Source organism: Microtus ochrogaster, chromosome 18, assembly GCF_000317375.1.
Source record: "Microtus ochrogaster isolate Prairie Vole_2 chromosome 18, MicOch1.0, whole genome shotgun sequence".
NCBI lineage: Eukaryota > Metazoa > Chordata > Mammalia > Rodentia > Cricetidae > Microtus > Microtus ochrogaster.
Window position 1 is genome coordinate 42818349 of NC_022020.1, and position 15466 is coordinate 42833814.

Genomic DNA, 15466 nt, shown 5'->3' on the forward strand with positions numbered 1-15466 from the left:
AAATAGAGCACTCATCCACATAAAATACATGATCAGAGAGAACAGGCAAAGATGGCCCATCTTACGTGGGGTTTCTATTGCTGTGAACAGACAATGGCCACAGCAACGCTTATAAAGGAAACCATTTAATTAGGGCCGGCTTACAGCTTCAGAGGTTCAGTCCATTATCCTCATGGTGTGCAGGCAGACGTGGCGCTGGAGAAGGAGCTTCTACATCTTAATTGGAAGGCAGCGGGAAGTGGGCTACAACACTGGGAGTAGCTTAAGTCCAGGAGAACTCAAACCACCCCTGGAGTGACACGTTTCCTTCACCAAGGCCATGCCTACTCCGACAAAGCCGCGTCTGAGAGTGCCACTCCTAACCCTGCCACTCCCTTTGGGGGCCATTTACTTTCAAACCACCACACGGCCTCACAGCCTCCTAACAATTCCTCAGCTCTTCAAGACCACAAATTAAACTGGTCCTGAAATTAAATAAAGTACTTTTTTCCCTAAAATTTTAAAGCAAAGCATTTTTTTTCTACAATCTAAACCAAGCTGGTCCCAAGCTCACAAAGATCCGCCTGCTTCTACACCCCAAAAGGTGGGATTGAAGGTGTACACCTCCACACCGGCCCGATCAGAGTCCCAAGGCTTTGAGTGTGCCTCTTGTCATGTGTGTGGTACATGTGAAGTAAGCAGCACAGTGTGGACTAAGTGCTTCTAACATACCTTGAGAAAAACTGAAGGAGGCAAGGGTTGGTCTCTGTCCTTCGGTATTTATCAACTACAAAATGAGAGCTGCAGCCTTTTCTGGGATTGGTAGTTGGTTTTGCAGTCTTGATTTCAGCACTAGGATATCATTCCCATTGGGTGCGGCCTACAGCGTCTGCATGCTGTGAAACAGGGCTAGTGAGCACGCACAGAGCTTCGCCCCCCTGTGTGCTAACCTCCTGCCTGCTCGCATGCAAGAGGATATACCACATAGGTGATAAATTAGATGAAGATCAACGGATGTGTCACGGCGATGCCGTTCTAGTGCATCTGACTCTATGCTCAGCCTTATGAGAGTGCCCAAAACCTCAGAAGTGTGTCTCCTGAGTTTTTACAGCACAGACTAAGATCAAAGACAGTCTGGACCATGAATACCACCTTTGTTCTCCGTCGGTTTACCCGGTTTCCCGCTTCCCACATTGAAAGTCACCCCAAAGCAATCTTCATCTGCCAACTGCTGTGCCTGCTTCATCCACCACCCTGGCAGTCATCCATGTGTTGGTAGTTCAGTAAGCAAAGCCTCTTAATCTACCTTCTTCTCTACTCCCTTCCTGTCTCTTTGACCAAGGTCAGGCTTGGTTCCCCCCCACCCCCGAAGCCTATTCATAGCCTGCTGCTAATGGTAAGACTCCATGTTGAGTGGGTTAATATAAAGATGAATGCAATTCTTGCCCCACCTTGGAAGTTTCACATTGAATGAGGTGAATAAGTAGATGAGTTGGGAATGAGAGAACAGGATGGGTGGGTGGATGGATGGATGGATGGATGGATGGATGGGTACATGGAATTAGAAAAAGGATGTGTATACAAATACCTTATGAAGGGACAGAACTAAAATTGATTTGAGTTCTGTGGGCAAGCTATTCAGTGAGGGCCCCAGATTTCCTGCCTATAAAAATGAAGGTATAATCCCTACCCAGCCTGGGTGCCTGTAAAGATTAGTGTCTGTAAATTGCTTAGGGAAGTGCGTAGTTAAAACAACAACCCAAAGTGTGACCGTCATAAGTACAACAAAAGGTGATAAGTGACATAAGAGAAGTGCAAACAAAGAGGGTGGGGGTTCCCAGCACCTGCAGGAGGCCACCCATATATGTGTGTGAGCTCTGCGCCTGCGCACAGGGCCTCTCCCAGCCTCCAGGTGATCTGCAGCCCAGCACACGCCTTGGCTGGGCAGAGCTGAGCAGCTTGGGGCCACAGTCACAGGGCTGAGCAAGTCCTGGGCGGTCAGACCTTTACAAGTGAAGCAGGTGTCACCTGCAGCTACTGTCCCACAGAGTGGCTTTAGAATGGAACCTGGGAAGGACCCCAGCTGTCAGGGAGTTGACAAGGCTGCCAGTGAGGAGTGAAGACCATTCCTCTCTCTAGAACTTGAGGGCGCCTCATCATGTCTCCGTCCACCTCCCTCCGGATGGCTAAAGTGAAGCGGTTTTCTTTCTTCTCCAGCTCGGAGGCCGAGAATGGTGTGGAAGACAGAAGGAAGAGCAGCAAGTCGCCAACAGCGCAGTCCCCTACCTCATCGGTGGAGGCCGAGTCCCCAGATCAGAAGAGAAGCCTCGGCCTGTGGTGAGTCTTCAGTGGATCCTTTGTTCTCGGACTGGTAGGGAGCGCTGTGGTTCTAGTTTTACGTTTGCCCTTAAGAGTGTGGCTCAACCTTGGCAAATCCTGCCCTAAGAAAGCATGGCCATGGCCTTTGCCCTGTCTTCTCCTGTTTTCCTAGCAGGATCTTTTCCTCCTGCTCCCTAGCCTCGCCAGAAAGGCTGCCTCTTTCTGGAAACGTTAATTTGCTGACCAAGGAAACCAGCAGGTCCGCTCTCAATGCTGAATGCACCCAGTGTCTGCTTGGCCCCCACATAGGCACACCCAGCCCTCACGTTCCTGGAAGCCACAGGAAAGAGCAGAGGAGAACACATCCCAGGGTTCCGCAGAGCTGCTCGGGTCCTGAGACTGGGGCTGTGAAGGAGACCTGGTTCGCCCATGAGGTCAGAGGAGTGATGTAGTGTTTTAACACAGAGCTGTGAGCTCCATCACTCCCGGAGGCAGAAACTGCCGAGGGCAAGCTTAGAGATATGTGTGGCCAGAGGGATAAATGTGCGAAGTTCTGTTGCTGTTGCTATTTTCATTTTCTTTTTGTTTTTTTTGTTTTTGTACTGGGGAGCAAACCCGAGACTAAACACATTGCAATTGTTCTACCACTGAGCTACATTCCCCAGTTCTAAATGTAGATTTTAGAACTCTCCACTAAGGGAGACTGCTCTCCTCCCCGTCATTATAACTGTTAGAACCTTCCTCCTCTGCCAGGAGAAGTTACCCAAGCCGTACACGTCACGTCCCCTTCATCCCCGGCTCCCCACCTGCATCTCCTTTCTAAATCAATGCCTGCATCATAACTTCTCACCCAGATTTCCCTTTTCGGGTACCACTGCCAATTGTTTCTGTCTTCCCTGCACACCCTGTTTGTAGTGTCTCGTCTTTCACCCTTTTTCTATAGCCGTTTCCTGGCAGAGCATCCTGCCTCACTCACCAAATGACTGTCCCCGACAAGAGGGCCATGCATGTACCCTCCCAGTTCTTTCACTGTGACTGACTGGGGAGTCACCTTGCAGATGCTTGGCTTCATTCTGACTTTCCCCCAGGCTCCAAAGGAGAACTGTGCGTGCGTCGTAGGAGATGTGGGAAACCACGGGGGCACGCAGTGGTGCAGAGGGCCCGGCACTGACGCTCTGCACGCGATGTCTGGAAATTCTTAACCGTTCGTGGGCCTTCACTTTGCACGGGGCTTTGGTCTTGCTTGTGGGCAGCTATAGGAAGTGAGAATAGCGTGACCAAGAAGGTGCAGAGAAGTCAGTGTTATGCAAAGAAGGTTCCCGTCTGCTCCACAGACCAGCCTCTGTACCACTGTATCTTTCAAGTCCTCAGAGAGCTGACCGTCTTACTGCATTTGCCTCCGATGCATAGTCCTTCAGAACACCTGCCTGCTGCCTTCTGATCCCATTAACATGGATCGAACCAGCAGAAGTGATGCGTTCCGTCCTTGTTTTATTTGTTTGGGGGTTTTATTTGTTGTTGTCATTTTGTCTTCTCGATGTTTTGTTTGCTTTGAAATAGTCTCACGCTGTAGACTAAGGCTGGTCTCGAACTCACAGAGACCCGTTTGCCTCTGCCTCCCGAGTGCTGGGGTTAAAGGCGTGCGCCACCCCGGTGCAGTGTCATTATTATTTTTGACTTTTGTAAAACTACTTATCTTTTCAGGTCGAGTATAGGCAAACTCAGAGTTTAAAAAAAATCATAATAATCACAGAATTCCCAGGAACACATTAGCTAGCCCAGAGAGCTGAGAGTTCTCTTTCCTGAGATTTATGTATCATAAACCGCTGGAGGAAGCATGAACTTCGTACAGCCTGTGTTCTCATAGCAGAGAAAACCAGTGCCTACTGCCCGCCCAGCTTCCATACACCTGTCCCTCTGTGGCATTTGAACTCATTTAGATTCCTACTAAGTGTACTTTGAACCAAATTGGTCGTTTCAGTTTAAGAAACTGTAAAATGATGGGCATTCTGTATACTATTTCCAGCCACTAGCAATAAAGCAACTACAGAATGATAAAAACGCATTTGCGCGTCAGTTCTAGGACTCATACACGCTTCCCACTTGGAGATGACTGCTCTCAGCTGCAGGGTCAGAGATAATGTACAGATTCGCACATCTGCTTAAAGTGGGGAGCCCAGCTAAAAGTCACCTGCCACCAGAATTCCAGAGTTCTGGCCTCTGCCTTTAACAGACACGGGAAGATTTGGGCTTTAAGGTGGTGTCTGTCTGTCTGTCTGTCTGTCTGTGTGGTATGCCTCGTGTGGTAGGGAAGGTTATGTGAGCCCATGTGTACACACTGAGAGACCAGAGGAGGAATTCACGTATCCTGTTGGCTCTTTCTCTCCCTCTTATTCCTTTAAACGGGGTCTCTCACTGAGCATGGAGCCCATCATATTCAGCTAGGACGGTGGCAACAAACCCAGCAACGGCCCCCATCTAGCCGACCCAGTGCTGAGGCTACAGACACACACAGACATGCCTGGCTTTTTACATGGGTGCTGGGGGTCCAAGATCAGGTCCTCATGGCTGAGTAGCGCTCACTCTGTACCCACTAAACCGTCTTCCCAAACCCCACTCTTGTTTTTGGAACATCCTCTGTTGTCCACGGTGGCCTCACCTGCATTCCTTCCTGTCAGCCAAACTGCAGAAATGGGGAGATCTTTGGAGGAAGTGAGGAGTGTGGGCTAATGGGCCAGACAATGCCCCCTTTGATGACCTGGAGAGGCACTGTAGCACAGGGGCTCCTCTGTGGAGCACCACCCTCTGTGGGTGGAGCACCTCCTTACACAGCATTGCCCTCTGGGTCTTCTCAACAGGCGCTCACTCCCTACAGGTGCTGTGAGCAGGACCAGAAAGCAGATATGAAATGAACCTGTCAGACCCCTAATCAAGGCCTCAGGCCTTCGCCCTCCATGTGCTAGGATGGCAGACACGCACTACCATGCCCAGCGTGCACTACCTTTAACAAAAGGAAGAAAAAACAATGTTTGATACGTGTACCCACAAGCTCTCGAAGAGTAAAGACTATCGTGTGTGCCTAAGGCCTCCAGCACAATGCTCCACTTAGTTAATTCTTATTAAATGCTAATGGATTGTGAGATAAAAAATATTCTTTGATTGAGCATCAGCTGTAGTTTTATTGGGTGATGGGCCTCGAGGACTCCTCTTCCTATTGATTTAAACGCTTTTGAAAACTGATAGAATTACTTTCATATCTCAAACGCCCTTTCTGCAGTTCATCGCAGCCGCCTGCTGAGATCATCCCGGTCACATGATGCACAAATGCCCTCGGTGTAGCGAGTTCTGATCTGTATCTAGAATTAAAAAACCAAATGTCAGTCTTTCTCATGACGTGGTACAGCAGTGAGGATTTATAATGCGTTGACATAAACAGTTCCTTGTGTAATCTGTGTGGGTTTTATTTCCCCAGGTCAAAATCCAGTTTTGATGGTTCCTCTTTGACGGGCGATAAGAACGAGTGTAAAGCCGAGAGCAAGACCGACCCTAAGACTGAAAGAAAAAAGTCTTCGTCCTCCAGCCAGGTAATGAGGGACTGCAGTGTGTGTTGGCTCTGCGGGCGCCATAGGCCTCGGAGCCAATGAAGAGCGCCATAGGCCTCGGAGCCAATGAAGAGCGCCATAGGCCTCGGAGCCAATGAAGAGTAAGAACGGATAAAGGCGGTGCCCCGCTAACCAAGGCCAGAGTAGGCACGGGGTTTCGAAAATGTGAAGGACAGATGGACGCTGCTCGTCCGGCTACCTGATTCCACAGCTGAGCCATTCACACACACACACACACACACACACGAGTATGCAAGACCGTGGGACCGTCAGGAGCCTGACCATCAGATACTGGTATCTCACGGATAATATGAGATGTCCGTGGTCTGACATCTCACAGAACAGGGGGATGCTGCATCCACACCCTTATGATAATTCAGTCTCATCGGGAACCCACCACACAGAGAAATAAGACCTATGAACACACGGGTCGCAACTCTGCTAAATTCACCCAGAGAGGTGACAAAGCCCACCTTTACTGGGGTCAGCTTGGGGGAGTTTGAGTTTTATTTGGGGTTTGGATTCTGGGAGTTGGAACCCAAATCCTGTGTACCAAGAACACACTCCGCTACTGAGCGAGACCCCTGACCCCAGTTTCCTGCATCTCCCCTAAATGCATGCATATGTACCTTCTAAGAACTAAACTAAATCGTTGACACAGACAGAAAACTTAAGTATTTTTAATCTCCACAGCTACCCTACGAAGGTGCGTCATTTTTAAAGGTCTGTTTTTGCCATCCCCCACGGGGGCCAGTCAGCAGTCACATTATGTGCTTGTTTGCTATGTTGATTTTTTTCTCTTCCTTTCTTTCCCCTCCACTCCTCACTGAACAGTACTCTGCTGCCTGGGTTGCCCTTGAACTCATGACAACTCTCTTGTTTTAGTCTCCCAGCTGTTAGAATAGAATATCTCCAACCCTTATTTTTTTTCTTTTTGAGACATGTCTGCCCAGTATAGCCCAGGCTGACCTTTAACATGGGACCCTCCTCCTCCTCCTCCTGCCTTAGATTCCCTAATATCCCATTACAGGTGCATGTCAACATGTACAACTCTTCTGGGGTATTTGAGATTAGGTGTGCAGCCAGTGCTGTCTGTAACCGTTAAAAAGAAAGACTGTGAAGCCCCTGCCGTATAGGACATAAAGCTTTCAATACAGGCTCCTAGGATGGAGAACCTGAACGGGGACCCTCATAGGAGGAAATTCCAGAACTCTGATGCAAAACGAACGCATGGGAGGCAGAATGCATTAGTACACGTTACGTAAGATGTTCGTCTGTTAAACAGCTGACATGAAGGGGCCATCTGCCTTCTTAATGACCTGATCTAGAATCTTCTTTATGCCAGTAGATGGTCTGGTTTTGCAGAGCACTGATAGTTCAGATAGCATCAAGGACCTGCTTGCCAGAGTTCTTACCACAGTATTCTCAGCCTATGGGGATTGAAGGACCCTTTCACGGGGGAGTCACACATCAGCTATCCTGCATATCAGATATTTACATTATGATTCATAACAGGATCAAAATTACAGTTATAAAGTAGGAATGAAATAATTTTATGGTAGGTGTGACCATATGAGGAACTATATCAAAGATGGGACGCATTAGGAAGGTTAAGAACCACTATCTTATCACATATTTTCTCAGGAGCGTTCTAGAAGCAGAGCAACCCGTCTCTAAAGGACCTGAATATGTCTCTCAGTCACTGTGTGGCCGTGTTCCTCAGTAGCCCTGATTCACGATGTCCTAAGCCTGGAATGGGGGTGTCACCTACTTGGGTTGGGGCACAGATGATACTTGCGGTAACCATTTCGCTAGCTATAAATTTCTGGCCGTTTGTGACCGCCACAGTTGTGGAGACAGGTGCAATTTGCAAGGAAGCCATTTGCAGTGCTTCAGACCCTTGGGCCTTGTACTGCCCTGGAGTGTTAGGTCCTGCTTGTCTGCCTCTGGCCCCTTGTGCTTTCGTGACCCACATAGTACTGGTGGCCACATCTTGTCCCGCGTGGTGGGCTCTCCCAGTGTGTTACTCCATGTCAGTGTCCTTCTCAGGCAGGGAATTCTTTTGATGTCAGTCACAGAAAAAAGAAACTGAGGCCCAGGGGAGCCAAATGGTGAGGGCATGACTACGCATCAAGGCAGAAGTAGAGGCAAAGACTTCAAGCTCAGGGTGATTTGAGTGCAAAGCTTCTAAGTCATGAACTTTCCCCCAAGGCACTTAGGTGTGTATGTCTCTAGCACCTTCCCTGGTAAAAGTCCTTAGATTGTCGTCTCCTGTCTTATCAGGAGTACCTTTGCCCTGCTCTGATGCTAAGCTGGCCACCCAGCAAGGCGTTAATCATTAGAACGTGAACTTGTGTGATCCCATGTCCCCTATGTCTCACTGAAGGATTGAACTGGAAAATCAATCGGTTAAACTAAGGCTAAGATGTGTGATGGTTGAAAAAGCCGTGGCGACGGTGCTGATGCCTGTGTTTTTGTCCTCCCGCAGTACAAGGCCAACATGCACTTTCACAAGCTATTCCTTGACGTCCCAACTGAAGAGCCGCTGAGGCAAAGTAAGTCCCGCCTGTTGCTGGCTTAAGTTACAGGTTTAACATCTGTCTAAGGGAGCCGGAGACACAGCTCAACAGTTCCAGAGGACCTGGGTTCAGTTCCTAGCCCCCACATGGCAACTCACAACCATCCATAACTCCAGTCCCAGGCCACCAATGCCCTCTTCTGGCCTCCAAGGGCACTAGGCATGAACATGGTACACAGATAGATATACGTGCAGACAATTCATGCATACACTTAAGATAGAAATAATATTTTGAAAAGTGTTTTTTTGAGTTGTCGAAACAGTTTAGGAAGAAGGAAAGCGCATTCCAGGGACACGGTCGCCAAGAGACACGTTTCTGGAAGGTACAGGCCATGTCCTGACGGGAATGTCAGCTACACTCAGCTTTCACTAGCAGCCTGGAGCATGGGACAGAAGGAACCCCTGCTCTCGTGATACCGACGCATCCAGGCAGGATCCACAGTGATGTCCTTGCCATTTCTATGTATGCCGAAATGTCTGTGACTGAGGCATCCTGAGATTTGGGATAATCAGCCTGAGGCAGGAACAGCTGCCACAGACGTCTAACGGGAAGCATCGTCCCTGGTCTACGGAAGCATTCATGCCTGTGTGGTGGGTGCCAAGCAAAGTGAGCACACCCAAGCAGCTTCCGGGCATACCTGGTTAGCATGTGGCTCATCACAGGACCCACGATTTAACTCCAGCCTCTCTTGGCGTACACTTGTTGAGTCAAGACTAGGTTTTGCCATGACGAGCTGCTGGCAGAAGGTGTGGTCATGTGCTCTTACCCCGTAAGACCATCTATTTCATCAGTGAGTCATTAGGATCTTGGCAAGAGAGGACCTGGAGTGCTTATCTTAGCAGGCAGGTGACACACTGTGGCAGACAGAAGAGGCTTCTCAAACATCATTCTTGGCTTCTAGAGGGAGACTTGCCCTCCTCCCATTTCTGCTCTTAGGATGTCTCTAACACTTCGAATTGAAAAATACATTGGGGGAGCCTAGGCAGTTTGGATGCTCACCTTACTAGACCCGGATGGAGGTGGGTGGTCCTTGGACTTCCCACAGGGCAGGGAACCCTGATTGCTCTTCGGGCTGACAAGGGAGGGGGACTTGGTTGGGGGAGGGGGAGGGAAATGGGAGGCGGTGGCAGGGAGGAGGCAGAAATCTTTAATTAATTAATTAATTTAAAGAAAAACACATTCTAGTCACTGTGACCTTATTATGCTAAAGATGACTCAAGAGCGAAGCACTCCTGAGTCCCACCCAGCACTCAAGACTACAGCAGGTTCTCAAGTTTGAGGCCAGCAAGGTCTAAATGCTGAACTCCAGGCTAGCCTGGACCACACAGCAAGACCTTATCTTAAAAGAAAGAAAGAAAAACTGGTAAAGAAGTGATAATATAGCCAAATGTGTGTTCACATATTGTAAGTGTGGAAACGGATAGCAAGAAATTAAAATATGGGGAGCAATTAAACCTGCAGTGGATAAAGAACATAGGAGTTATTCCCAAAGTAATGTCCTCCTCAAAGAAAGGAAGCCAAAAAGTTTTAATCTGGGAAACTATACAAGCAGAAAAATCACTTTGGGGGTGAGCATACTTCTGAGCATGCTCATTTTAAGGTCACAGTTCAAGAAGAAAAGATGACAGACACACTTTTGGGCATGCTTCAACCCAAATTCACAGGGCACATACTTGAAAGTTAAAGTGGCGGACCTGAAGGTTTTGGGGATGCTCAGTCGGGGTCACAAAGATGGTGGACAGGAGCATCTCTAGCTCATGCTGAGCTCTCTCCAGTAAGTTTTTTGGTGAAAAACAAGCAAAACGACTATTGCCAAACAAGGCAGGCAGGCCATTCTGAAGTCGCATTAAATGGATGTGTTGGCTCTGAAGATGCTAGCAGTGGAGTGTGAGTGACTATTTCATCACGAAAATACAGGCAAACTGTTGTTTGAGCTAGACCTTCTGGAAGCAACAGTTTGGTGAGATTCTAAAGATACTGTTCCACCCGTCTGTCCCTTAGGCTTTACCTGTGCCCTCCAGAAAGAAATCCTGTACCAAGGCAAGCTCTTCGTGTCGGAGAACTGGATTTGTTTCCATTCCAAAGTCTTCGGAAAAGACACTAAGGTCAGTCTAGAAGACAAGGTTAACACGGTGTTCACTACATGTCACAAGTAGAAATTACTTTAAATTTAGCTATATTTTGACATCTCCATCGTGAGTCTGACTTTATACCCCGTTTCCTCTGTTGTGCTTCCCAATTCGACGGCTTTTAAATGACCCCGGATGATCTTCCTTCCGCGAGTGTTGCTCCCACCCTTTGCCCTGAATCCCTATTACCCACGTGTCATCAGAGACACTAAAATTGTTTCTGTGCATTTCTGGGGAAAGCATTCATTCAAAACCAAAACACGTAGCTGGGTGTGGTGGTTCAGCCCTATAATCCTAGCAGGAGGGCTTCCGGGAGTTTGACAGCAGCCTGGGCTATAAGTGACTTCCAGGGAAGCCTAACCTACTGCATATGACCCTGCCTCAAACAGTTACCCCACCCTAGGGGGGGGGGGGGAAACCTTTTACAACTTAACCATTTTTGCTATAATCATAGCAGTTACTAGGACAACAGGTTTGTAAATTAGTGTCTTAACTCTTGCCGGCACAAGGGCCTGGAACAAGTCGAGTGTACAAGCCTTTGTCTGCGGAAGTCAGAGCCCCATGACCTCAAATATGCTCTGGTGTGGCTGCCTTGAATTCTCTGTTAAACACAAATTTGAGCTGAGATACAGGCCAGACACCCAGGGCTTGAGAACAGCTCCGTGATGAAGGAAGTGGCAGTTTCCTGAGACACAGCTTTCTAAAACTGTCCCACAAACAAGAAAAAGGCCTTCCGTGTCTGTGAACTCTGGCTTCATAGCACAGTTCCAGGCAGCCAGAGGTCAGAGGTCACCTTCCTGCTTTGCATGACCTCAGTGAGTTTTCACTTACTGTGCCTCGAGATTATGAATAAGCCATTTCATAGCCATGAAGTAACCGGTGATGAACTCTTTGAAATTAATATACTATATCTAAACATCCTCCCTATAGCCACTGGTAATCCTGTAAGGACCACTCAACAAATATGAAGGATATTCTATTGTGCTGATGTTAGCTCTGGAGGGAGCTTGCTTCATGTTGCTTTATATATATGCTTATTGTGCATTATTCTTAGGCATATTTTGAGTTGAGGCATTCTCTGAATTAATACAATACAAAATAGTATTCCACTGTAACTCTAGATTTCAGGATTATAAGAATTTGGTCATGGAGTCTGCAGGGGATCCAGTCCTGCTTCTCAGTGGGATAAACATGGGTCTGAATTCAGAGCGAAGCTGTATTTGTAAGCAGAGTTGCAGGAACTGAAGACATTCTGAATAAAGGATTTTTCTTTTTCTTTTTTTTTTTTTTTTTTTGGTTTTTTGAGACAGGGTTTCTCTGTGGCTTTGGAGCCTGTCCTGGAACTAGCTCTGTAGACCAGGCTGGTCTCGAACTCACAGAGATCCGCCTGCCTCTGCCTCCTGAGTGCTGGGATTAAAGGCGTGCGCCACCATCGCCCAGCAGATTTTTCTTTTTCAATAACATATAAGTTCCCGACAGCCGTGAGTGAGCTTTGAGCTAATGTGACTTAGCAGTGGTTTGAAAGTTCTGCTTCTACTTTAATGATAAAAAGAACCTGAAAAGAGTGTCCCAGGTGGTTTAATACACAGATACACTTGGGCTTCTTCTGTACGTCTAATCTTCAGAGAGGGGACAGAACGAGAACCAGGACCAGGTTTGTCTGTCTCTTCCCACCCCAAAGACGGTGTCAACGAGGTTTGGGCTTTTGAGGTCTTGCAGAATTCCCTCAAAGGTCAACAGACCTCCATCCAGTATGATTTAATAAGATTAAAGGCTTCCAGTTTGCTCTCAGAAGGGACCTTTCTAAGCACCTACTCTGAAACATGTGTTACTGGTACGGTGTTTTCAGATGGCAGTAAAATTAACAGGCGTATAGATGTCACGTTCCATCTTGTCTCATTGGAAGCCCACTTTGTCTTCATTTCACAAGTGATTTGGCTCTAATTTTACAATCATGGGACAGATGATTAAGATTCCTTCTGGCTCTCTTTTGCCCCAGAGAAGCCTGAACCTACAGCTCTTGTCACTGTGTGCTGGGAAACCAAACTGGACTTGTTCTGATACCGTCGTCATCTTAGTAGATCTCAAGTTCTACTTTTTTCAGAGTTAGCCCTTGCCCTTGAGAATGTTTGTGGGTGAAAACAATAGTTTTTAGAAAAGTGTCTTAAGTGCGCTTGGTCCCTCATTCTTCCATCTTCCTTCCCAGAATGCCTCAGAGCAGAGGATAACCCATCTCAGAGACACGTGTGAATGCAGATATTCAAAACTAAGAATTTGTTTTTATTCCTTCAAACTAACAGAACCAACACAAGGCCCTCCTCCTCCCCACTGACCCAGTGACTCTTTCAGAATGCGTGATGTGTTTTTATAAGATACACGTTCGAGTAGGTGTGTGCATCTAGGCATCAAGTCAAATCATTTTTTTGGAAAACCATACCTGCTTGTGAGACTCTTTGAGGGTTCACGGTAATATGATCATTTTCATTTGCCCACAAAACAATGGCAGTCACTGTTCTCTGTGTCGTCTGGTGTATTCTTAAATCATATGGAAGGAAGTGACCATTTTGGATCAGATCAGTTCAGATTCCAACATTTGTAAGGTCTGATGTACAGGACCTTGAATGAGGTATGTATGCCTCCAAACAGATTTCATGATCTGATATCAAAGCCTTACATGATTGGCAGAGTTAAATGGCAGTCTCACCTGATAACTAAGAATTGTTATTACTTCTGATTTGAGCCAGAAATGAACATGTTGTGCATTTTGATTCCATGAGACAAATGAGGAACCTGGAAAAGGGTTTTGTTCAGCACTGAATGTCCTCCGCACCTTATCTTATTTAATTCAGAAAAAAAACTTTCTGAGTATTAAGAAAGGCTGTCAGTACTTGTAAAACTGGAGGCGGAAGCTTTGTGTGGATGGCGTGTCAGGCTGAGCAGGTAAATAGTACGGGACTAAATTCAGGTTCAAGACTTCTGTCCAGCATGTTTTCCCCACCCACATGTGTTCAACCCTAAAACCGAGTCCAGAGCAGATCCCATAAGCGCTAGGCCTCCATGCAGCCTTCAGCTCTGCTGCACGGACATCAGGGTAGATGCTGTGTTCTGTTACCGTGTCTAGGACGTCCCAGCCATGCCCTGTGGCTTTACAACCTCCACTCTGAACAGCTCAGTGATGTCCTCACCGCTCCCATCTTCACTCTTCCTCCTGAAGCCCGCTGCTTCAGGTGTAGATCTGAATGGCTCTGTGTGAGGTCTGAGCTGGCGTTGACTGGATGGTTCTGTTTCAGATCTCTATCCCCGCCTTCTCGGTCACCCTGATAAAGAAAACCAAAACTGCCCTTCTGGTGCCAAATGCCCTGATCATCGCGACAGTGACAGACAGGGTGAGTACAGCAGCGTGGGGCGACCTTTGCTTTGTCTGTTGTTGTTTTCTTCTCCTTCGCTGCTACTCTTGATCTTGCGAGGCTCTGTTATCATGAATGCGTTTCAATAGCCATTTTGCAGGAACATCAGCGTAGACAAACACTAAACATGCGTCGTGCCTAGGACAACTCTGAAAAGTGTCAGATGCGTGGAACCTACTGTGCGCTAAAAATGTTTCCCTCGCCATCCAGTTGGCACCAATAAAAGATTTATCCTTTAAAAACAGATGCAGGAGCCTGGCAAGGTGGCTTAGTGGGTAAGAGTGTTAACTGTGCAAGCCTAACAGACAGCATTCAGTCCCCAGATCCCAAAATGGAAAGAGAGAACTAACTCCCAAACACAGTGCTTTGACCTCTACATGTGTACACCGTAGTATGCATACGTCCATGCATGCATCGTACACACATATACATGCTTGTAATTATAATAGATTAAAACTAAGTTGGAAAGGGGAAAGGAAATAAAAGCTTGGACTTGGTGAGGCGGTCCATGCCTTTCATCCCGGCACTCTTTGAGTTCAAAGTTAGCCTGGTCTAAATCGCGAGTTCCAGGACAGCCAGGGCTACAGAGAGAGGCCTTGTGTTAAAAACAAAAACAAGCAAACAAGAGAGAGAGAGCAAGAAACCTGGGCTAGTGCAGTGGCCCAGCAAGTAAAGGGACCGACAAAGCCTGACAGCCTGAGTTTGGCCCCCAGTCTCACAGGTAACAGACACATGCACACATGTGCACGCGCACACACACTCAGTGAATTAATTTGAGAGTTTTTTCTAATCCAAATGTGAGCCAGGCGTGCCCCCAAGCCTAAAGATCTGAGTTCCATGCCCAGGACCCAGGTGATGGGAGAGAACTGAGTCCATCACGTTATCCTCTGAATATGCACCACAATGTGCTCACACACACCCATTACATGCTCTCTCTCACACACACACAATGCTCATATGCACATTCACATGCTGACACACATGCTGACACATACATGCTCACATATACACATGCTCATACACACATACATACTCACACACATTCATATGCACACACATGCTCATATGTACATACACAGACACACGTACACACACACACACACAGCTTCTCTTCTGTTCCAAGGTGCTGGACTAACTCCTGAACTAGGCTGCTCTGAACACGCACATCCAGAAACATTTCCATTTAGACATTTGTTTCACCTGTTCTTTCTGTGAAAGCATAAAGGCTACTTTGAAATTCCGAAATAGATAACCAAGGATGAGTGAGAAAGGAAAAAAAATAACAGCTCTTCTGGCCAAGTGTACACATCTGTGATCTCTGTACTTAGGAGCTAACTCAGGAGAATCGTAAGTTTAAAGCCAGACTGGATTATGTAGTAGCTTAGACAGATGTTAGAGATGATAGATAGATAGATAGATAGATAGATAGATAGATAGATAGATAGATAGAT

At 47.2% G+C, this 15466-nt stretch overlaps 1 protein-coding gene across 1 annotated transcript in view; it reads left to right on the top strand.

Moving 5' to 3' along the window:
- The window catches only part of Gramd2b (GRAM domain containing 2B), a 62241-nt gene that overhangs the window by 33157 nt on the left and 13618 nt on the right, over positions 1-15466 (top strand). Inside the window, exons 2-6 of the mRNA XM_005356119.3 lie at positions 2197-2316; positions 5771-5882; positions 8389-8455; positions 10481-10584; positions 13899-13994. Of these exons, the coding sequence (XP_005356176.1) occupies positions 2197-2316; positions 5771-5882; positions 8389-8455; positions 10481-10584; positions 13899-13994 (499 nt within the window). The remainder of the gene's footprint in view (positions 1-2196; positions 2317-5770; positions 5883-8388; positions 8456-10480; positions 10585-13898; positions 13995-15466) is intronic.